Source organism: Myxocyprinus asiaticus, chromosome 13, assembly GCF_019703515.2.
Source record: "Myxocyprinus asiaticus isolate MX2 ecotype Aquarium Trade chromosome 13, UBuf_Myxa_2, whole genome shotgun sequence".
Taxonomy (NCBI): Eukaryota; Metazoa; Chordata; class Actinopteri; order Cypriniformes; family Catostomidae; genus Myxocyprinus; species Myxocyprinus asiaticus.
Genome location: NC_059356.1, coordinates 13,745,790 through 13,771,081, shown reverse-complemented (window position 1 = coordinate 13,771,081; position 25,292 = coordinate 13,745,790). Strand labels below are relative to the sequence as shown.

Sequence of the window (25,292 nt, the reverse complement as noted above, 5' to 3'; positions counted from 1 at the left end):
AATACATTTTTTTTTTTTTTTTTTTGATATCCAAATCCCTCATTTCATCTGTTGTTGATTGCCCAATTGGAAATATCTTAGTCTCAGATCATGCCCTGGTGAGTTTAGAGGTGTTGCCATATACAGAGAAAAATAAATCATATAGTTGGCGCCTTAATGTGTCCCTTTTGCAAAATCCTGATTTCCAACAAATGTTAAAGACTGAAATCTATGTTTATATGGAGACCAATTGTTCCTCAGTATCCGCTGTGGGCATGGCTTGGGAGGCACTTAAGGTGGTTCTTAGGGGTCGGATCATACAGTATGCCTCATTCACCAAAAAATCCAAAAGCACAAGAACTTGTGGAGTTGGAAGGAAATATTAAAAGTGCCAAGGCAGAGCTGAAACGCCATATGTCATCTGATGGCCTCGGAGAATTGACCCGATTGAAATATAGAAATAATACTATTTTGTCACGGAAAGTGGAGTTTTGGTTATTAAGGGCAAGACAGTCATACTATGAGTCGGGGACAAAGCAGGAAAACTTTTGGCTAGATATATAAAACTGAGAGAGTCTTTTTCTACCATTCCCTCAGTGAAATCTGCTGGTGGTGAAATATTTACCTCAGCCATTGATACTAATAATGCTTTTAAAGAATTCTACCTTGATCTCTATAGTTCTACATCATCTACTGATGAAGATATTAGAAACTTTGTGGAACCATTAGAACTCCCCAAATTGACGATTGAGCAAAAAAACCCTTGATTCTGAGATAACCTTGGAGGAGTTGATGAGGTAATTAAGTCCCTACCTACAGGCAAGGCTCCGGGGCCTGACGGCTTTGCCGCTGAGTTTTTCAAATCATATGCTACAGAACTGGCTCCACTTTTGTTAGAAGTTTATACTGAATCATTAAAGAATGGAAAGCTTCCGCCAACCATGACGCAAGCCAGGATCAGTCTGATTCTTAAAAAGGATAAAGATCCAAGCGAGTGTAAAAGTTACCATCCAATTTCCCTGATCCAGCAAGATGTAAAAATGTTGTCAAAAATTCTGACTAACCGATTAAGTAAGGTTATGACATCTCTTATACAAATTAGATCAGGTGGGTTTTATTCGGGGCCATAGCTCTTCTGATAACATTAGGCATTTCATCAATATCATGTGGTCAGTAGCGAATGATCAATCTCCGGTCGCTGCCATCTCACTTGACGCTGAAAAGGCATTTGATATGGTAGAATGGGATCATCTTTTTAAGATTTTGGAAATGTATGGGTACGGGAGTACATTCATTGGTTGGATTAAGTTATAGACACCCTGTAGCAGTGGTACAAACAAATGGATTAATTTCAGATTATTTTACTCTGGATAGTGGCACTCGGCAGGGTTGCCCTCTTTCCCCATTATTGTTCTGTCTTGCCCTGGAACCATTAGCAGCCACGATAAGAAAGGAGGATGATTTTCTAGGGGTGATTGCAGGAGGTGTGGCGCATAAGCTTCTGCTTTACGCAGATGATATTTTATTATTCGTCACCGACCCCGCTAGATCTATGCCTTGCCTCCATAGAATTATTAATTCCTTTTCCAAGTTCTCAGGATATAAATTCAACTGGTCTAAATCCGAAGCTTTGGCTTTGACAGCGTACTGTCCAGTAACTGCCTTCCAGCCGGGCGCTTTCCAGTGGCCCAAACAGGGCATTAAGTATTTGGGAATTTTATTCCCAGCAAATTTGTCTGATTTAGTCACAGTTAATTTTGATCCCTTAATAAAAAGGTTTTTGAATGATGTGGAGAGGTGGGCTTCATTACACTTATCGATTATTGGGAAGGTTAATGTAATTAAAATGAATTGTATTCCAAAATTCAACTACCTGTTACAATCTCTCCCTATAGATGTCCCCCTCTCTTATTTCAGGCAATTTGTTAGCATAGCGAAGTCCTTCATTTGGAATGGTAAGCGTGCCAGGTCACATTTTAATAAGTTACATAGGCCGATGGACAAAGGTGGGTTAGGCTTACCCAAGATTCTGTTTTATTATTATGCATTCGGTCTCAGACATTTGGCTCATTGGTCGCTTCCACCTGAAAGAGCCCCTCCCTGGTTTTGCATTGAACAAGAATTTCTTGCCCCTATTTTGCCATTGCAAAGCCTTTCCATCAAACTAACCAGAGAAGTTAAATCACACCCAGTTATTTCACATTTGCACTCAGTATGGACAAAAGAGTCCAGAGTGTTTAATTCAGATATTTATCTAAATGTTGCCTCGAGCCTATGGCTAAACCCCAAACTATGCATTAATAAGTCCCCTTTTTGTTGGTCTGAGTGGATTGTGAGGGGGGTTAATACACTCGGTGATCTTTATGGAGTGGTGTGATGAGATCCTTCGAAAATTTGGTTCAATATTTTGGGATCACCAGATCTCAGTTTTTTTTAGGTATCTTCAGCTACGACACTTGCTCTGTTCTATTTTTGGGAATAGCATACACCCCCCTAGAGCGGCAGATACTCTGGGAGAGGTGATTTCTGCTTTTGGAAAAGGTCATGAGGCATCAGTGTATTACTCCTTATTAATTCAGAGTCTGGGGGACAGAGTCTCAACCACTCTCAAGAGATTATGGGAGAAAGATTTAGACCTGGAATTGGAGGAGGGAGAATGGGCTAGGATTTTAAAAAACATAAAAACTGCATCTAGAGATGCAAGGGTGCGCCTTACACAATTCAAGATTTTACATCGGTTCTATTGGACCCCCTCTAAATTGTATAGGCTTGGTCTTAAAGACACACCCACCTGCTGGAGATGCCAATCAGAGTATGGAGATTTAACCCATGTCTTTTGGGGGTGTGTGGAAATTCAAAAGTTTTGGTTAAAGGTGCAGAGTAAGGTATGCGAGGCGTTAGGTATTCAGGTATTATTCTGCCCCAGACTCTGTAACTTGGGTGATGGGGCAGTCATTGACATTGTAAGTAGACACAAAGAATTGGGTCTTAACCAGTGTCATGATCACCAGGCAGATCATTTTGAGGGGCTGGAGGTTGGCTGGAGCACCCTCCTTTCAGGAGTGGTGCTCGGAGATGGGAAGGGTGGCGGCCTTTGAGGAAGTTACTTTCAGAAGAACGGGGAGGTATAGAGTGTTCGTGGAGAAATGGGGCAGGTATTTTCCATTTGTGGATGTGTGATTATTGTTGAGTTTTTTATTTTATTTATTTTTTTATTTATTTTTTATGTATTTTTTTTATGTGTGTGCGCATGTGTGTCTATGTCATTTAAGACCACTGTTATGTTGCTAGGGTTAGGGTGGGATTGGGAGGGTGAGGAGTAATAGTTTGGGATAAGTTTGATTCTATGTATATATGCTTTGTTCTATGCGGTACATTTATGTGAATCAATAAAAATTGTTAATCAGAAAAAGAAGAGTGAAATCCACCACCAGAGGAGGAAGAAACAGCTACAGAGGAGTAACTGGAGTAACAGTGGAATTTTAACATTACTCGTTTCTTGTTGACAGCTTCTCCAGGTAGCAGAAGAGACAGCAGGGGCAGCAGGAGAGACGGCCTCAGCTGACTCTCATAGAGGGACAGACATTCAGAGAGGGGCAGCAAGGGAGACAGCCTCCCCTGAGGAAGGGACAGCAGGTGATTTTGACAGCAGAGAAAGGGGCAGTAGGTCAGAGTATATTCAGGTCAGTTTTTGAACTGCATTAAACTCAGTCTCGTTTACCATGCTTTGTGGGTGTGACTTTTTTGCAGTGTCATCACCATTCGTATCTACACAACCAATGTGTTCATGATTAAATTACTAAGAGCACAAAATTGTTAACAAGAGCACAAAGTTCTTCATAGATCTAGCCTCTTAATTTTGCTCTCAAAATGCACCAGATTGATGCATTTTACATTCAAATGTACAAACTTTTGGGGTCCACCCACCACAGTCTCACAAAATCCTGTGGGGAAACACTGAAGTGGCTTAAAACTGTTGTGTCAGACAGTGAAGGGTAGGAGAATTTATGCATGCCAGGTGTTTGAAAGAAAAAGTCTTGCTGTTCCTTGTCTCTTCAAAGTGCATTTAAAGAATAGATCTGTCCTCCTTGATGGCAGGGAAAGAAGGAAGCATCAATTGAGTATAAGAGTATATTGCAAAGCACCCAAGATCTGCACAGCATAGTCAAGACAGTGGTTTTCCCCAAAAGTTCAACTTCTTGTGAAAGAGCAGCTCAGGTAGTGTTACGGTCTGCATATCAAACGCATCACAGCTCCCACACAGCACCAGCGCTGATTATAATGCCTCCTCACTGACCTTACATCTCTCACAGAGAGTGTAGAAAGCGAGCAGGGAGAAATTGGATACCCATCAGCTATTCTTTAAGGAATTCATTCAGAAATCAATCAGCTCCTTTATCTGCATCTACTGAGGGTCTTTGGAAAAGTCTGATCAACTTTTGGCATGGGTAGAAAGGCCACGAAAATCAGTTAAGCAAACAATTCATCAAGCTGACCAGCCATGTGTCAAGGTGTGTGACTGTGTGGCCACTGTTCAGGGATTATTTAGAGGGAAGATATGCAGAAATGTGTCTGACAGATGGGACCATCACCTCCAGGCATTTGCAAAGAGAGAGGAGCAAATTTACAACCCTATCTATTATTTTCTTCACACCCTCTTTTCTTTTTTCCAGTCAGGACTTCTGGGTTGGAAAGGCCAGTAGAGGAACCACTTATTTATAATATAGAACTGGACTGCTGATGACGTCAAAACAGTGAAGCCACTATGCTGCCATATTGCTATGCCCAAACATTCCAGTATGCCTATTGATTTAAGTGCCTATTGATGCCTAATGTTTTCAGTGAGTAAACATTAATAATTCAGTCACAGATTTTATATCTGAAATCTGTCTGTACATCCCTACAACGTAAATGTCCTACACATGTAATTATTTATAGATTTAAAGTCTGGAATTTTCCTGTTTCTTGAAAGCCAGAGTAAATTATGTGTATCCATTTCAGCAGATCACTGAAACTGAGGTAAGATACAAACAGACATTTTCAGACTTATTTATTGTGAACATTGTTGGGCCTCATGTATTCAGATATAAGACAAAGGCAGGCCTAACACAGTCGTAAAAAGCCTGACTGAGGCCCACGCACCAAGTCATAAATCTTACTGATAAAAACCGTGCTAAAATCAAACAAATGGAGCCCAAAACAGACTACAAATCCCATGAAGCCTTGCTCACAAAAGGATCGAACTCTCAACTCCTATTGGATGAGGCACGCGACAGAACGCCCCTCAACCATGACGTCATCGGGAGTAGAAATAACTCCGAGATCCATCTGGGCATTGCTTCCAGCAACTTTGCTCGCCGTGTGTGGACGCAGCTCATCGCTGCTCTCAGGTGTAGCCTCGAGGCACAAGGAAGCAACGTCCGAATTGAAACTTTGGCCATACAATCTCCATCTCGCTGGATGAGTTGAGATTACTCTGTGTTCCACCGAACACTCTAATGGATCCGAAGGAGACCACCGAGCAATCCGCATCTTCATCCGTTTGCCTGCAGAAGTGAAGAGAAAAAGATTTCTCTTCCTTCTTCAATCAAGTCGACGTCGCTGATTTCTCCGCCAGCCCGCCGAGAATCAGCAGCCGTACCGCCCGCCAACAGAGCGAGGAAACGGCCTCCCGTCATCACCCGAGCCTCGAGGAACCGATTCTGAGTCAAACGACGGATGAACACACATTCTACCTGCATCCTCATGCGATTCAAGCAAGAGGTTTACGTCTGGGCAGAGATAGAATATTATAGTGTGTTATTCTTGTGTATCAAGGTTATTGTTTGTACAGTTTACGGACCGCCGAGTCCGCTCATTGCTGCTAATAATACTCAAGGTATTACTGTAATGTACTGTTATCACGAATGAGATCTGCTGTGTTGTAGTCCAACCACATTGGTCTGTTGTGTATTTCCGCCTTCGTGGGTGAGACCGGCACACTGAGTTTATCCATTAAAGAACCAAAGACCGCGGGACGGTTTATGAGCCGTCCACCGCGTCTCTGAGTGATAAACTAACAGCTGAATGTTAAATGTGAGCCAAAATCATCACAATTAAAAGAACCAAAGACTTAAACTACTTCAGTCTATGTGCACTGAATTTATTTAATACACGAGTTTCACAATTTGAGTTGAATTACTGAAATGAACTTTTCCACGACATTCTAATTTTTTGAGTTGAATTACTGAAATGAACTTTTCCACGACATTCTAATTTATTGAGATGCACCTGTATATTCAGCCTGATCTCATGAAAAGTACTTGACCAAAGCATAATTTTTGCACACAAAAAGCGAGTGAAATGGTGTCGTAATTAAACAAGGTTTTTAAGGTGCATGTTAGAGCGTGGTTTTAAATAATAATGCCCTAAAAGCAAATGAAATGTAAATAAAACGGACATCCTTACCCTTAACAAACACCTTAACCTAACCAATAGTGTCTTAGAAGCAAATGAGAGGATAAACAAAACGGACAACCTTACCCTTAGCCAACACCTAAACCTAACCGATGGTGTCCTAAAAGCAACTGAGAGGTAAACAAAAACATCCTTACCCATAACCAACACCAAAACCTAAATGATAATGCCCTAAAAGCAACTGAGAGGTAAACAAAACAGACATCCTTACCCTTAAACACCTAAACCTAACCGACAGTGTCCTACAAGCAAATGAGAGGTACACAAAAAATACATCCTTACCCTTAACTAACACCTAAACCTAACCAACAGTGTCCTAAAAGCAAATGAGGTGAACAAAACAGATATCCGTACACTAAACCTAACCAATAGTGTCCTAAAAGCAAACAAGAGGGGTACAAAAGACATCTTTACCATTAACCATCACCTAAACCTAACTGAAAGTGTCCAGAAAGCAAATGAGAGGTGAATAAAACAGACATCCTTACCCTTAACCAACACCTAAACTGGACCGATTGTGTCCTAAAAGCAAATGAGAGGTAAACAAAACAGACATCCTTAACCTAAACCAACACCTAAACCTAACCGACAGTGCTCGAAAAGCAAATGCGACATGAAAAGCACCATTTCTTAAGCAACCACGTAATTTCATGATTTGCATGAAAATGAATAAATTGCAGTTGTTGTAGCGCCTCTAGTGTTAATTTCACCATGAATGTGCGGCAAAATGTAGAACGCCGCACCTAAAACTCAGTTTGCAAAAATGTAGTTATAGTAACGTTCATTCTGTGAGTCAAGGTTGCATATATTTATTGTTGCACTGATTTAACAAGTATCAAGAATGTCAAATTCCTTTGTAAAAAGTTAGGGAATCAAGAATTTACTTACTGAACCATTTCTTTCGTCATGTCCAACTCAAAATAATCTGACAACTGTTACTACGTACTTAAAGCTGATGAATAATAATAATAATAATAATAATAATAATAATAATAATAATAATAAAAAAATCTCTCTCATATCTCAGCTTAATATGCAGTGAAGCCGTTTTAACTGACTGGTTGTTCATAAGACAATTTTTTGTTAAAGATAAACATTCAGAGTTATTTTTTTAATAAAATTAAATATTTTTTAAAACACAAAACGTTCATATGTTAAAGCTACGGTTGTTTTTGTTCCTTTTTGTTTAGTATATAGTTGGGACCTATTACGAAAATCAGAGCCAGAATCATTCAATTCTTTGCAATTCCCATTTCTTTATTTGTAAGTCTACCCCTTTAAAATGTTTGCTTTATTGAGAAAGAGCCTTGTCATAACATACTCCTAGCACACTCACCCATCTTTCTCTGCCCGAGGCTCTAAAACAAATCAGCAAGAACAAAACCAGTCAGAAATAATAAATGGCGGTAGAAAGCTTTGCTGACTTTGTGTCTGAATGACTTCATTTCCTAAAACATGGGGCAGGGTCGTAAAGACACAGCCCAAGAGGAAAAGAGGATTACACTTTATTCTGGAGAGTTTAGAGGCCTGGGACCTCCCACCAGCCCCCAGTTTGCTTCAGTATAGGGTAGCCAATTATGGAATAGATCGGTTTTTCCACCCCATGTCTCTCCTTTATATCCTTTTTATTTGCCATGTCTCTACGGAAAACCCACGCTCTACTCTCTACACGACTGCTGTATGGCTGAACTTCAAGAAATCTGTCAAGAACATGTCCAGTTCATTTTTCATCACTGAATTCACAAAGAAATCAGACATTTTATTATTTTGCTTAAAAAACAATGACATTACCACCTTGGGTGTGCATTATTTTTCAATAATTCAATGGGCTGGAGTCAATTATTCTGCTTATATCACCTGTTACCACACCTTAAGACATTGTTCAGGGTTTTATCTCAAGACCTTTTCTGGTTTTTGTCCCTGAAACGCTCGAGAGTGGAAATACTTTCTTCCGCCATGGACATTGCTTTGATGTAGCTCAAGCCTTCATTGCTAGTTCGAAAATGTCACTTTAGAACTAGCAACGAAGGATGCGCTGCTCTTCAGCCTTGAAGTAACAAGGTAATGTGTGTGCTTTCTACTATAGCTATGTGAGGCTGATTGTTTGTCATTCTTATCCAATGTACTTAGCCAATGCCTTTGTTTTAATTGGTTATTTTGTTGTGGTAGCCTGTACAGCTCTATTAAATAACTGAAATAATTTGGCGTAGTGATATGGAACCGTTATGTGGTCAAGGTCTGGAACTGCTTCATAGCTGTGCGCTTACTGGAAAATAATTGCACACCTTAGAATGTCAACCAATGTTGAATGCTTGATTCTGATTGGTTGACATTCTAAGGTGTGCAATTATTTTCCAGTAAGCGCACAGCTATGAAGCAGTTCTGTGGTATAATGAAAATTAAAACAGAAATATTCCAGGTTCAATACAAGTTAATCTCAATCAACAGCTTCTGTGGCATAATGCTGATTACCACAAAAATTATTTTGACTTGTCCATTGTTTTTTGTTTTTTTTTATAAATCAAAGATCACTGTTACAGTGAGACACTTACAATGAAAGTGAAGAGGGCCAGTTCATGAATAATAAAATACACAATGTTTTTAAAAGTATCACAAGATCTAAACAATACGCATATTAAAATGATTTTAGTCTGATAAAATTGCTTTCTAACCTTATCTGTGTAACATTATATCCAATATTACAACATTGTTGTCATGACAACATAATCCCAATAAGCCCAGTGATCACAGTAAGTGATTTTATAAAAAAAAATCATGTTAACATGTATAATGTTTACATATTATGGCTATACTTTTGAAACTATGTGTATTTCATTGTTTACAGACTGGCCCTATTCACTTCCTTTATAAGTGTATATAATCTGTAACCATTATTCTTGCTTGAGGTGTCAAAATTATGTGGTAATCAACATTAAGCCACAAATGCTGTCGATTGACCTTAACTTGTACTTTTCCATTACTCTAATGGAAAATAATGATATATTATTTCAATTGTATGCTGTTTTATCTAATGTTGTATTACAGCATTTTCTTTTTACTGTAATTACAGTAATGTGATTACAGTAATGACAATCTAAATTATCACCAAATAGAATAATATATATATATAAAAAGTCAAATTAAATAAATGATAATTCTCATTATCGTAATGTATTTTATGCAACACATAATTTCATACTTTTTTTTCCCCCTTGTGATTTTTGGGTAAAATGTGATTCTACCTTAGAAATGAGACCTGAACATGTTTTCATTAGAGTCGCCATACAATTTGCACTTAATCGTTTTGCTACCAGTGGACAGCAGCATGAAACCAGATGGACCCCTGTGTCCAGTGACCCTCTGTGCGAGGATAATAGTCTTTCCCTGACCTCAGCCAATCAGCCTCTTAATGCTCAAGTGTTGAGGGCAGTCTGGCTCACATATTTTACATAAATCCCCCCTGTAAATGGAGTGTTGGGATTTATGACTAGTCCCAATTCTTTGTGACTCCTTGAGACATATTCCTGCCCATCACCCTAAAGATTTTACAGCTGCTGTCCGCTCAAGGCGGCCAAAGCAAGATTACATTTTAGAAAAGGGGAATGCAGACGTCAATGGGCAATTGTCTGGCTCTCATCAGTCACCTACTGCACAAAGCCCTCAAAGTCGTCTGATTGTTCCTCTGTTTAATGGCTAAATATCAAATCATCAGCGAGGCAGGGCACATTATCTCCTCTGTGAATCCCTTCATCAATCGAGTGTTTGTGTTTGGCCCCTCTGTGCTCAGGAGGGTGTTGTGGGCTGTGTGAGAGTTGATAAGGTTGTGTGGTCATCTGAAGGACAGAATGACAAATACTGTCATCTTCAAATTAAGCTCTGTTAATGGCAGATTGGGGGTGGGGGGGGGGGAGGGTTTGGATAACTGCCTGGACTGGTGATGAAACAGTGACAGTAATGTGGAGGTACTTACTGGAGAGAGCCTTCTCGTAGTTCTTCCCCATAGCGATGAAATTCCGCAAACAGGGGTTGAACTGTTCCATGATGGTCTGAAAGAGAAGGGAAAGATTTGTTTAGAGGCAGAATTAAAGGTGCTGTAAAAGATTTTAGCATTCTGAAGCTTTCACGTGACTGAGCCGTTGAATTAGCCATGCCCCCTCATTCTAAAACCCTGCCCTCCAAAAGAAGATTTTGAGACCAAAACAGAGCAAAAGAGCAGCATTGTTTTTTCCTGTGGCTTTCAAATTCAACAGTGGCACAACAGTGCCCTCAACAGACAAACATTATGAATCATAGCCTCAATGATCTGCTTCAAATGAGAACGAGCAGAATGCCTGACAGGTGAAAAGAGTCAACGTCCGGACACATTTTTGATAGCTGTTTACAAAGTCTATAGCCGTCTCAGAGACCGGTGAGTTATCTCAGGACATTTATTTCATTAATATCTTTAAGGGAGTAGGACCATTTTTTGCATTCTTTTCCATAAAAAAACAAAAAAAAAAACAACCTTAGAGCACCTTTAACACATTAAGTTTGCATAGGTAATAGGCAGGCCTACGTGGAATCTGTGTCCGCGGAACTCCACAGAAAGCTCCACAGCTTTCCGCAGAATTGGAACACCCATCATGCACAAAATTCTACAAATACCTTGGCCCTTGATCTGACTGAAAGGCTTCGGTAACTCAGATAACCATTCTGTACAATTCTAGTGAGCAAAATAGCATCTCAGAATGCCCAACATGTCAAACCTTAAGGCAGATTGGCAACAGCAGAAGACCACATTGGGCACTTTATTAGGAACATAGTGTTCCAACTAAAGTGCTCGGTGAGCATATATTGCCATGAAAGCACGACTGAAATACTATGTGTTAGCAGGGTTACTTCTAAAGGCCAAAATCTACTTTTACTTTGTTTTTCTGTGTGCCACTACGTCTTGCGCACAGTGCACGATGCAAATTTTGACTGTTTTTGACTCTTCACGTGCAGCCGTTTTTCTAGACGTCTATGCGCGCTGACTGTATTAAAGAGAACCACAAAGCAGTTAGTGTGCTTGCGTCAAACAAGTCCATACGTGGTTGTGGTCAGAGTCAATACTTTGAAAGGTTAGAACGCTAGACCGCGTGCAAAACATAAATGGCAAGCAATGAAACGAAATATACCCTAGTTTTCAAGGTAAGCTTTTCCCAGGTAAAAGAGTCCAGCTATGAATTGTCATTAATTTTAACACTGGCAATATTAAGACAATATCATAATCATAATCTACATACACAGATGGAATGGTACAAGCCTACTGTGTATACTTATCTAGGAAATTAAAGCAAACATGACCGATGGTTAGTTGTAAATAATAGGGTGTACCCCCTGAAAAGAATTTCAAAAACCAGCATACATTTCCATGCTTGTTTCAGGCTGATTAGTGCTCTCTAGAAGCTGGTTGACCAAGGATGTCTTGCTGGTTTAGCTAGTTAAGAATCCTGGTGGGGACACAAACACACCAGTATCCAAAAAATAACATATGATGCTGACCAGCTATATTTAGCCTTTTTAGCCTGTACAAACACACCTATGCACAAACACAACACGCCAAGGATGCTTTCATTTTTCTCCATGCAAAAACTGTGCACAGCATCATCCCACTTTCACACCAACAATCATTCCATGTTGTGTTAAATTGAATGTGATTATTCATGTAGGAGGGAACCTGACACTTACACTTTTCCAAAACCTAGTGAGCTGCCTGTCTACTGCCCACATAAACAACATCCTTCTACGGCAGCATCCTAACAGTCATAGAACCTCATAAAAATGACAGATTCAGAATGTTCTACATAGGCAGCAACTTTGTGCGGCGTGCCCACCACACAAATAGCACTAGCGAATGGGAGATTTGACTCACGATTTGTTCAAATAGAGTCTAGCCAGAGACTATTTAACAGAGACGTGACACTTCTACTAAAATGAATGGGAGAAATTGGAATGCCCAACGAATGTAGAAAAGGAAGTACCGCCTTACAGGTAAAGGAGCAAATCACCATTTAGATACAGACATCACCTGTCAATCAACTCAAGAACATGCATGCACATTTGCTAGACAAACCAATGTGTGTCGTTATTTTATTTATTATTTTTTTGTAATCTGAGGTCAAGAAGCACAATTATGATGCCAGTGTTGTCATATTTTACTGCTGATTTAAAAAAAAAAAAAAATTATTCTTTGATCAGAATAATTGTTCTTTGGAATAGGAGCTGCACTTGTATGCTTCTTGTTCACATAGAAAAATGCCCAGCCTGCCCAAGAGTGTTCCAAATATGGCTTGTCGAGTGGACTGACTTGCTAAGACAACTTTGGTATAGCATTAGCATGTTGCTAGGCTAATTATCAGCCTGTCAAAAGTAAAGCGGGATACCTTTCTGGAACAGTGCGAGGCTCAAATAAGCATAAAAACACACAGTACACACAAATATTGTGTAAAAAAACAAAAACAAATACATGTATATTTATAAAATACATTTCTCTCGCTTCATCTGCCGAGCATGTATTAGGAGTTAATGAACATATTGTCCTCTGAAGTGTTAGGCTTGTTCTACTGCCAGGCAGTGCATACATTTAAGGAATGGCAAGTATGTCTGGTGTTTGTGAAAAGAGTGCAGATGCGGGGAGGGCAAATTGTCTGGAAGCTCCGTTCCTAGAGCAACCAAAATAAACACTTTACCGTTTGGCCACCCTATAATCCTTCAGTGATACTCACTCCAGCAGGCATCTGTCATATCACCCATAGCACCATCCACTTTCCCTCCAGGGCTTCCTCCAATTAGAGCAGCCACAGTCTGCCAGGGCCTTTGGGTTAACAAAGTCCTGGAGCTGACAGCACAACACCACTGGCAAAGCCTGCTTTCTTCCTCTGAAATTTACCACGGATAACTACATCCTCATTTCAGCAGCCTCTAACACTTCATAGAAACCTTACGGCAGTTCCTCCAAATAAAACTCAAAAACAATCCAACTCGAGCCAGTATTTCACAGTAACCATCACAATGGTTCAAAATTATATGAGGCGCCACATAGGGTGTAAATCTAACTTCACTTACGCATGTATATATGAAACACTTGCATACGTATATGCAATTTACTCACATGTACATATACAAAAAAAAATTGTGTGTTGGATTTACTAAAAATATATACATAGCAAGTAAATTCAACTTATGGTCATTTTATGTCAGCACAACCAGAAAACCTTTCTTAGATATACACGAATGTATCAGTTCATTCAAATTTCTTTACTCAATGTACGTCACACAATTAATATTTACCAAAGATTTGCCAAGATTAGACAAAAATGGCAAAAAAGAAACCACTTTCTCTAGAAACTCAGTCAATCATTGTTTTGAGGAATGAAGGCTATACAATGCTTGAAGAAAGATTTCATACAAAGGTGTACACTACAGTCTTCAAAGACAAAGGACAACTGGCTCTAACAAGGACAGAAAGAGATGTGGAAGGGCAGATGTACAACTAAACAAGAGGATAAGTACATCAGAGTCTCTAGTTTGAGAAATAGACACCTCACATGTCCTCAGCTGACAGCTTCATTGAATTCTGGTGCGTTCCATTTGTACTCGAAAATTCCGAGTTCCCAGTTGAAACTTATAACTGGAATGCCCCCTCAAGTCGGAGTTCTGACATGGAAACTCGGAGGAACTGCAACAACCCCGACTCGGAATCCAAAATGGCTGCTCAGCGCATCAACAGTAAGTGAAACAGTAGTAATATATTGTTTATTAGCACTTTGTTTGTCTGTGTCTCAATTAACTCAGTGGTGTACACAGTACTATACAACCTCTATCTGTGGACATGATACTTTGGCATTATCTGTGCAAAATACCGCTTTGTGTTTTTATCGACTGGTATTGCTAACAATGGCTACTTCCCCCACCCCATTTGTATTCCGAAAGAGCAAGCACAACAAAGGTTTGCCTGGACGCGTCCATCTTGGTTTTCCGACTTGTGTACTGGGACGTGGTCAACTCGGGTGTGACGTCATTCTCAGCTCCAACATCCGACTTCTGACGTAAATGAAATGCACCATTCTACCCTCTCAACAGCAGTTTCATGTACAACAGTAAAGAGAAGACTCAGGGGTGCAGGCCTTATGGGAAGAATTGCAAAGAAATAGCCACTTTTGAAACAGAAAAACAAAAAGAAAAGGTTAGAGTGGGCAAAGAAACAGACATTGGACAACAGATAATTGGAAAAGAGTGTTATGGATCTTAACCCCATTGAGCTTTTGTGGGATAAGCTAGACTGTAAGGTGCGTGAGAAGTGCCCGACAAGACAGACACATCTATGCCAAGTGCTACAGGAAGTGTGGGGTGAAATGTCACCTGAGTATCTGGACAAACTGACAACTAGAATATCAAGGATCTGCAAAGCTCTCATTGCTGCACGTGGAGGATTTTTTGATGAGAACTCTTTTAAGTAGTTTAAGAAGTTCTGAAATTTTTTTAGAATTGTAATAGTAATTTTTCATGTTATTAATGTCCTGACTATATATTGTGATCAGTTGAATGCCACTTTGGTGAATTAAAAGTACCAATTTCTTTCCATAAGTGCAAAATCTGTACATTATTCCAAACTTTTGGCCGCCAGTGTTTGTTTTATATATATACATATATGTGTGTGTGTGTGTGTGTGTGTGTGTGTGTACACACACACACACACACACACACACACACACACACACACACACACACACACACACACACACACACACACACGGTGTGTTACAGACACACAAGGTGACACACACAGGTTTAAATGGCAATTAAAGGTTAATTTCCCACACCTGTGGCTTTTAAAATTGCAATTAGTGTCTGTGTGTAAATAGTCAATGAGTTTGTTAGCTCTCACGTGGATGCACTGAGCAGGCTAGATACTGAGCCATGGGGAGCAGAAAAGAACTGTCAAAAGACCTGCGTAACAAGGTAATGGAAATTTATAAAGATGGAAAAGGATATAAAAAGATATCCGAAGCCTTGAAAATGCCAGTCAGTACTGTTCAGTCACTTATTAAGAAGTGGAAAATTTGGGGATCTTTTGATACCAAGCCAAGGTCAGGTAGACCAAGAAAGATTTCAGCCACAACTGCCAGAAGAATTGTTCGGGATACAAAGAAAAACCCACAGGAAACCTCAGGAGAAATACAGGCTGCTCTGGAAAAAGACGGTGTGGTTTTTTTCAAGGATAACAATACAATGATACTTGAACACAAATGAGCTGCATGGTCGAGCTGCCAGAAAGAAGCCTTTACCGTGCCAATGCCACAAAAAAGCCCGGTTACAATATGCCCAACAACACCTCGACATGCCTCACAGCTTCTGGCACACTGTAATTTGGAGTGACGAGACCAAAATAGAGCTTTATGGTCACAACCATAAGCGCTATGTTTAGAGAGGGATCAACAAGGCCTATAGTGAAAAGAATACCATTTCCACTGTGAAGCATGGTGGTGGCTCACTGATGTTTTGGGGGTGTGTGAGCTCTAAAGGCACGGGGAATCTCGTGAAAATTGATGGCAAGATGAATGCATCATGTTATCAGAAAATACTGGCAGACAATTTGCATTCTTCTGCACGAAAGCTGCGCATGGGACGCTCTTGGACTTTCCAGCATGACAATGACCCTAAGCACAAGGCCAAGTTGACCCTCCAGTGGTTTCAGCAGAAAAAGGTGAAGGTTCTGGAGTGGCCATCACAGTCTCCTGACCTTAATATCATCGAGCCACTCTGGGGAGATCTCAAACGTGCGGTTCATGCAAGACGACCAAAGACTTTGCATGACCTGGAGGCATTTTGCCAAGATGAATGGGCAGCTATACCACCTGCAAGAATTTGGGGCCTCATAGACAACAATTACAAAAGACTGCATGCTGTCATTGATGCTAAAGGGGTCAATACACAGTACTAAGAACTAAATGCAGACTTTTGAACAGGGGTCATTTCATTTTTTTCTTTGTTGCCATGTTTTGTTTTATGATTGTGCAATTCTGTTATAACCTACAGTTGAATATGAATCCCATAAGAAATAAAAGAAATGTGTTTTGCCTGCTCAATCATGTTTTCTTTAAAAATGGTACATATATTACCAATTCTCCAAGGGCAAACTTTTGAGCACAACTGTATATAAACTTTTTTTATTGTCTGTGGAGTTACTGTGGAGTCTGTGGTGTTACCATAAAAGATAGTAACAAATCTGGACTTTGAATGAATACACACGGGGCTACCCTTTGATGAAATATCAGAATATAATACACTTTGTATTGAAATTTTAAATGATACATTTGTGGGGTGTCGTATACACAGTATAGTAAATCTTTAAATATTACTGAAACTGAAACTAAAAGGTCCCACAAACTTTTGTTTCAGCCTCAGATATGCTCAAAGATCAGAAATTGCTTCTTTTTAACACAAACGTGATAAAAAAAAGAAATAAAATGTTTTGCCCATTGCATCTTTCTGTAATTCGATGCACATTTGTGTACAATTGACAGTTTAATAGCCTATTATTGTTTCATCTGGTGTTTTCAGTTAGTTTAGAAGATATCAGGCTGTAAATAGATTAAATAGGTGATTAGTGAAAAAAAAGATAGTAGATTTGCCAAAGTTTGCGAGTTTCATGGAATTGTTTCTTAAAGAGTTGTTAATTTCCTGGCTCATGACTTTAAGTTTGCAAATTCCTCAAGCAAATAACTATTAGTCTTTGTTTTCAGGGTTACACTGTAAATCGAAATATTTGGCTCTTACTGCATCTTGATGGACCAACTCAACACAGTTTCCAACATCTCCGCAAGACAGGAATGTTGACCAGACACGGGGCCACAATTGTGAGTCGTGAGCACTCTTCTTGCATGCTCGCACATATGCATGAGTGTTTGAAAGCAGCCACCTTTAAGACAGCACTGGTGTACTGAATCGAGTATGTATTTGGTTTTATACTTCAGAAAGACCGGTATCATTAACTTATTACTTAAAAAATATTCATATTTAGTATCAATTTGAAACCAAAGTGCAGGTACTTTTGACATTACTACAAGATGATAAAAACATTCACGGCTTTACTGAAAAGATTCGGGGCTTAAGCCTTGGTAGCCTACCCCTATCGCCGCCCATGGTAATTTACATCAAATACAAGCCAAAAACTTAGCAACAGATTGAGAAATACCAGGTCAAAACATTTTGGGCTGCTTGGAATGGAAGACTGGGCTGAATCTAGCAAGATGATTTAGGTCAGGTATTAATAGTCACCCAACTACTTAAAGGTGAAGTGTCTAATTTTTTTGTGTTAAAAACTCTCTCCTATCCTAACTAAATGAGCTGACGCAACTCTATAAGTAAGCCATTCATAGCTTGATTTATGCTAAAAAATGTAAACGCTACAGCAACCTAGCAACCTTGGCAACAAATGTGTGTGTTTGCAACAAAACTATGTGTTTGATCCACCAATGGAAGAAAGGGAAGTGTTCAGGAAACTTCTTTGATGACATTCGAGCATGTTTACATGAAGTCCTTACACTCATTATGCTTACTAAGACAACAACGTGTGTGGTAATTTCTCTCCACAACATTATAAAACAAAATTTCAGGGTTTACACATAACGCACATCCAATACAATGCATCAGAATATATTAAACTTCACTAAAGCACAACCGTTAACACTCAGCACCATAACTATCAAACAGTCATAACATTTGAAATATTCATGAATGAAATACTACTCACGGTTTTGCTGTCAAGTCCAAGTGTTTTTAACGGTCACATTCTTCTTCAATAACAGTTACTTTGCAAAGCTTGAATCATATTATGACTGATTCACAAACAGTACATGCTGATCTTAGCCGCACATACACAGTTCATAGCACGGTGAAACATGACACACACACATTGGTGCACTGAGGCGCAGATCAGCAAAAAACGCATCCAAACGGTCAAAGTGGGGGGCAAACTGGGCCAGTGGGCGGGGCCAAGGTTGAGATGACATGTTCTGGGGTGTGTAAATAAAACTGAGCAAATGTCTCATGACATCAAGCACACAGTTTACAAATTAGGCGTTTCAATAGAGTGAGAACTATAAATGCTTTTTTAGACTGGGGAGGAAGATTTGAGTTCTGAAATATACACTATTTTTATAGTACAGTTACCTCTTATATGTCTAAATATCAAGGAAAATTTTATTTTTAATTTTATGATCCATTTAAAAGATTTTCCTTTATTGGGCTGCGTCATAAATGGTTTATGCAAAAAATGATCAACACAGATATATTTTTGTCCATTACCCTGATTTCACGCTACGTAAAACACCTTTACCGGCATACTCACCGGCTTATATGCGCAAATGTTTTGCGCAGGCTTGTTAATGTTTTTGACATCAAAAGCAAAGAATAACTCGATGACTTCAAATCTCATGTAAACAAGGGTTTCACACATTGTCTGTTTTTTGGCTGATTTTTGATAGTAAACACACTCATTGTCACTACTATGGCAGAGAAACAAGACGTTCCCCAAGTTTCAGTGGATCCGATGTCACAGGTCAGCTTCCTGTTTCTTCCACACTCAGAGTCACAAAGATGAAGAGCAGGCGGCAGTGCCTCAGCAAAATCAGTCACCCCAGGAGCTCAATCCATTAAGATTTAAGAAAAACAATACACAAAAATAGATATTCAATAAAGACTAAGGATGGACCAATCCAATACCTGGATCAGTTTTGGTTCCGATACTGATGTTTTTAGACGGATCGGGTATCAGTCCATTGAGCCCGATCCAAATCCAATACTGTGTGTTAGTCATGTTTGTTACGGTCAAGCTACAAAACTGACATAAAAGAACCATAAAAGCAACATTAAAGTAGTCCATATGGCACATGCATTTTATTGAAAGCCACTTGAAAACGTGCGATAGCTTTGTGAAATCGCAAAAGGCTGTGTTTATAAGTAAATATATAGTATGCATATGCAGCGCGTTAGTGAATGGCGCTGCTCTGTTGATACAATTACATTGCACGTGCAGAGGTGGTTGCAGCTATTTTTAGCCCTCAGAGCTTGCAGTTATTTTAATATGCGAGCACTCCACACGAACAACATCTTAGATGTAGATGGTCAATAGTTCGGTTCACTTATAATATGCATTTAGAATGGCACCGGAAAAATTTCTGTTGGGGATTTTTCACCTTTTTCACCCAATTTGGAATGCCCAATTCCCAATGCACTTTTAAGTCCTCGTGGTCGCGTAGTGATTCACCTCAATCCAGGTTGTGGAGGACGAATCCCAGTTGCCTCCGCGTCCGAGACCGCCAACCAGCGCATCTCATCACGTGGCTCGTTGAGCGCTGTGGCAGCGGGGGCGTGGTCAAGCATCTCTCCGGAGAGAGAGAAAGCGGTAAGGGCGCTTACACCTGAGCTAAATTATGTCTAACACCTGTCTCTAATTTCAGTGAGCACAGGGAGAGCGGCATAAAGAGCCACACTGCAAGTAGACGAGAGAGAGAGAGAGAGAGAGAGAGAGAGAGAGAGACAAATGTGCAGCATTGTCAAACTGTTTCCATTTCATGTTGAAGCTACTGAGTGTTTTGTGAAGTTTGTTTATTTTTGAGAGTAAATTACTGAACGGAGTGAAAACCCTGAAAGAGTGTATCTGCTGCAGTGAAGAGAATAAAATGCCTACCTTTCATTGAGAAGTGTTACAAGCGCGTTTCCACAGAGACACGAGGCTTCACGCCATCCACCGCGGCATCCACGCTCAACTCACCACGTGCCCCACAGAGAACGAACCACATTATAGTGACCACGAGGAGGTTACCCCATGTGACTCTACCCTCCCTAGCAACCGGGCCAATTTTGTTGCTTAGGAGACCTGGCTGGAGTTACTCGGCACACCCTGGGATTCAAACTAGAAAACTGGTGAACCCCAGGGGTGGTAGCCAGCGTCTTTTACCACTGAGCTGTGTGGACAAAACTGAGTTCCGATCGTTTTAAAAGCCAGAGGGTTTTAAAGTTAAAGGTGCACTACTGAAATATAGGCCATTACTGTTGTATTTTAACTTTATAAAATTCTATAATAATAATAATAATAAATATTATTTGTTTACAAATTATAACAATATTTAAGTTGAATGGGTTCAAAATGGATTGATATCTTACAACTGAATTGAACAGTTTATAGTACAGATATAAGTTGAAGAAAAAATTCAAAAGAAAACTGGTTTCTTTTCTACTGAAGACTTTCACTGGAATTACGGTTCATTTTGCTGCTACATTATCCAGTAGACTAGTTAACAATAAAGTTTCTTAATAAGCAATACATTTATATTGAAATAATGTAGTTAGAAGTTTGTGTTTCTGTACATGAGTACCCCAAATTAGTTCCACACTATGAGGTAAAGATATTTTAAACTGATATGCAAAAAACAACAACACTGGTATCGGATCGGGATCAGCTGACACTGAGATTTCAGATATCGAAATCGGAAGAGATAAAGTGGCATCGGTGCATCCCTAATAAAGACCCTAATAAAGTTGTTTAAAGAGCATTGTTTTCTGTCCTGTATTGACATATTTCCTTTTAAAATTGGAAGTTTGGGAAGGACATATTGCACATATTGGACATATTCAACTTCCCTCACATTTTGTTGGACCAAAATCTGTGTAACGCAACATGAATCATCAATATATTAGTACAGTAGCACATAAATGGTTTTAAAGCTAATAGAAGTGAATTAAAAAGACACAAAACCCCAATTTTGATTTCATGGGGTCTTTAATCTAAATAATAGCATTTTTATAGGGGCGCTTTTCATGTCATAATGCCAGTCTGCAGGCTTCGACACAGCAAAAAGAGAGAGTATGAAATGTTCTGGGAGGAGATGATATGTGGCGAGTGCACATGGATGCATTGACACTGAGGTGTACAGTTCTTTCTGAAGGATGAAAGACTTCATTTCAAGGGATTTTTCAAGGGTGTCTTTCTTTACCTGACCACTAACTGTTTCTTTCCCTCTCCTACTCTATTCCCTCGCTGAATCCTCAATAACGCCCTACCAGCACACCTCATTAAAAACATCCTGTCGACATCCTCATAACGTGAGTGCAAGGGAAAGAGCGAGAGAAAGAGAAATGAAATACAATGAAGAGGTAGAGATGTGAAGAGCCAGGCGCTACATGTAAGTGGTTTATATAACGGTTAAGCGAGACCAGGTCTGCGGCCTTATGGCACACACTCCCACAGTCAAGAGCAAAACCAGGCAACATTGACGTAGAAATGTTAGAACAGTTATGAAGTAGACTCTGCTCCAAAAACTGTTGAGCTGTCCACCTAGATAGCAGGCATCATATGTTTCAAAAAGGTAGGCAGCACACTTTTCCTTTTGAGTGGCCGTCTGCACAGTTATCTGTAAATATGCTGTAGGCAGGCATTTTTGACCATCACACCACGTCTTGCACATTAGTACTGCATTTTAGATGTCGTGTCAATTTGAAAGAACTTTAACTTTTAAAAAACTAGTTGAGACATCTGCCTTCGGTTTCATTCACTGTCTAGCGTTTTTAACATGTTCTGTCCAAACAGCCACTGAGGCAACAATTTTCGACTGCATTTGCTTCAAGATCAAGATTTTACATCGGACATGAAGTGGTAACTCAACACAGTACCAAAATTAAAAGTAAACAAAAAAGTCCTTAAAATCAAACATAATATTTACAAATATTACCATGAACTACATGGGGTCAACAATATACTGCATTATTATACAGTTCTCTGAAATACTTGATTCTGATTGGTCAAATGAGCCTTCCAGCGCTCTAATATTTCTGAATAATGACTACACTTCCGGGGATAAACTGTCTTTTCACCAATCATCTGGATATTGTGAGTCATCCCTCCTACTTCTCGTATCACTATGCAATCTTTACAAGAAAGCTAATAAAATTATTTCAACTAAAGTCAATATTTAATGTACTTATTTCATGTTTAATACAAGATTTCATGTTAATTTATTAATTTGCCAAGTAATCAGTGGGATAATGAGCAGTCAGACGGTTATCTTTGCAATAACACCTTATAAATCCAGATGCAATCCGGAGGTCGAACTCAGCTGTTTCTGGAGACTCAGTGGTCTCTTTCTTCTCGCATAGTAAATTAATTTAATCTAAAATCAATTTAATGTCCATTTTATTATTTAACGGTAGAAAGCCATATAATAAACAGGATAACATACAGTCAACCAGTCATTATTACAAAACAAACCCCTACAGAGTGAAACAAGATCCTGATCCCTTTGCCGTGTTGGGCAAGCTACTTAAAACATTTTGCTAGCTAAGCTACCATCTACTAAACAAAAAAATGAGTTAAGCTAAGGGGCCGTTTACATGACAACGTTTTCAACTAAAAATGGAAAACTTATGCATTTTGGCTGTTCGTTTACACGACAACGGCATTTTGGTGCCTGAAAACGCAAACTTTTGAAAACAGGTTTCAAAGTGCAAAAACGCGAATTTGCGAAAACGATGACGTCATGCGGACGTGTATTACGTGTTCAGCCTATAGGCATGCGCGCGAGTACTTCAAAACAACGTGCAAGACATTCAAAACCACAATGGCGGACTACAGGACTGTGTTTGTGCTGCTCAAGATTGAGTTTATTGACACTTCTCCAGCAAAGTGTAGATTTACTGCATCACTACTACGACCAGCGATCGCCATCTTCATTGTTTGTATTCACCGCTCTGTGGAAGAATGCTCGTGCGCAGGCGCGTTGTGCGTCAATTGTAAAGAAATCGCCAACTACTGGCCTGGCATGCATAATACAGCAATTTTAGTCGTTTTCGCGGATCCGTGTGAACTGGGATCGTTTTAACAACGTTGTCGTCTGTACGCGAAACTTTTCAAAAACATTTCCGTTTTTAGTATATTGTTGTCGTGTAAACGTACCCTAAGCTTGCAATATTTAAGCTTCTCTTAACCAGAAGCACAGTGCATTCTGTCATTGACAAAGCATCTAAAATACTAATCACATGATATCTAAGCCATTGTACAGTATAGTGCAATACAGTATACAAGTGTACAGTATGGTGCAATAAGTAATGTGCATGTTAAAAAAAAAAAAAAACATGTAAAATGATATTTATACATGCTACCTATACAAACCCATGTGTTCGAAATGAAAAATAAATATTTTTAAATTTTATTTTTTCATATTTATACTACTACCTCTACAAACCCATTCCCATTTGAACAATTTCCTTTGCACATTCCTGTATAAAAACACATACTATACATTTACTATTCATCTTATCCTGTAATTCTTTATCTAGCCATTCTATTTCTGTATGTACTAAAAGCGTCTGATCAGAGGCCAAATTTCGTGTGTGTGTGAGCACGTCTTGGCAATAACAATGTGATATCTGTTGGTATCAGATGGTAATACCATGACACTTTGAGATCAGGGTTGGGGAGTAACAGAATACATGTAACGGGATTACGTATTTAAAATACAAAATATAAGTAACTGTATTCCACTACAGTAACAACTTAAATAATTGGTATTTAGAATAGTTACATTCAAAAAGTATTTTGATTACTGAAGATATTACTTTGCATTTTATTGTCATTTGTTTCATTTAATATTTAGTCCTTTCAGATGGAAAACATTTATACATATAAATGATGCGATCCAAAGTGCATTTGAACAGCGGTGAAACACTTTCTTATAATGTGTTACATTCATACGAGCAGACAGAGAAGTAAGTAAGTTTGGAGCAGAAGAAATAGAAATAAACCTTGTGTAAATTGTCCGCTTTACGCTAAGCTAAAATGCTATTTCAAGCCATTTTACATGCACGTTACCAGGCACGATCATATTTTTTTTAATCAAGAAAATTCACGTTGGATCATAATTTCTTTTTACTAGTAAGACCTTTGATATTAGGGCAAAAATCTTATTCTTGATAATTTTTGTATTGTTTTCCTGTAAAAATATCTAAAAATCCTTAAAACAAGATCAGTTAGATTTATCTTGTTTTAGAAACAACACCGCATAAGATATTTCGGTTTTTCAGAGAATGTATTTTTAATGTGTATTTTGTCTTACTGTACTGGCAGAGCTTTTATAGTCAAAACAAGTGAAAAAATCTACCAGTGCTGAAGAAGTAATCCAAAGTATTTAGAATACGTTACTGACCTTGAGTAATCTAACGGAATACTTTACAAATTACATTTTACAGCATGTATTCTGTAATCTGTAGTGGAATACATTTCAAAAGTAACCTTCCCAAACCTGTTTGAGATACAATTACAATATATATGTACTATTTTGTATTTACAGGGTGCTTCAAAGTAATTCAAAGAATACCATGGTACTATTATGGTATTTCACTATATGATTCACTTATTCATATACCATTGTATTAACATTGTGCCCTCAGGTAAAGGTACAAAGTACAAAGTACAAAGAATACCATGGTAATTTAATATATGATTATCATATTCATTTACAATTGAATTTACATGATGCTTCAAGGTAATTCAAAGAATACCATGGTACTATTATGGTATTTCACTATATGATTCACTTATTCATATACCATTGTATTAACATTGTGCCCTCAGGTAAAGGTACATGGTTACCTAACATGGTTATGTCATGATACATTTTGATGTTTTCATGTAGGCTACTAAGTGTTTTTATATTCTTTTTGTTGGAAAATGTCTTTACCTGCTATGCCATTCACAAACCACGCACATGTTGTAAATATAATATATAGGGCATTTCAAGCAACCTGTCCATGTTGGCATCTGCCTAATTTTGTTAGCT

General features: G+C 38.9%; 1 protein-coding gene across 5 annotated transcripts in view; it reads right to left on the bottom strand.

Annotated features, from left to right (window-relative positions):
- LOC127450642 (brain-specific angiogenesis inhibitor 1-associated protein 2-like) overlaps positions 1–25,292 on the bottom strand; it is a 165,509-nt gene that overhangs the window by 108,825 nt on the left and 31,392 nt on the right. For all 5 annotated transcript variants that reach the window (XR_007899012.1, XR_007899011.1, XM_051714906.1 and 2 more), the window contains exon 2: positions 10,406–10,481. Coding sequence is in view for 3 of the 5 variants with exons in the window: in XM_051714906.1 (XP_051570866.1) it covers positions 10,406–10,481 (76 nt within the window). In the remaining 2 variants the exon portion in view is untranslated. The remainder of the gene's footprint in view (positions 1–10,405; positions 10,482–25,292) is intronic.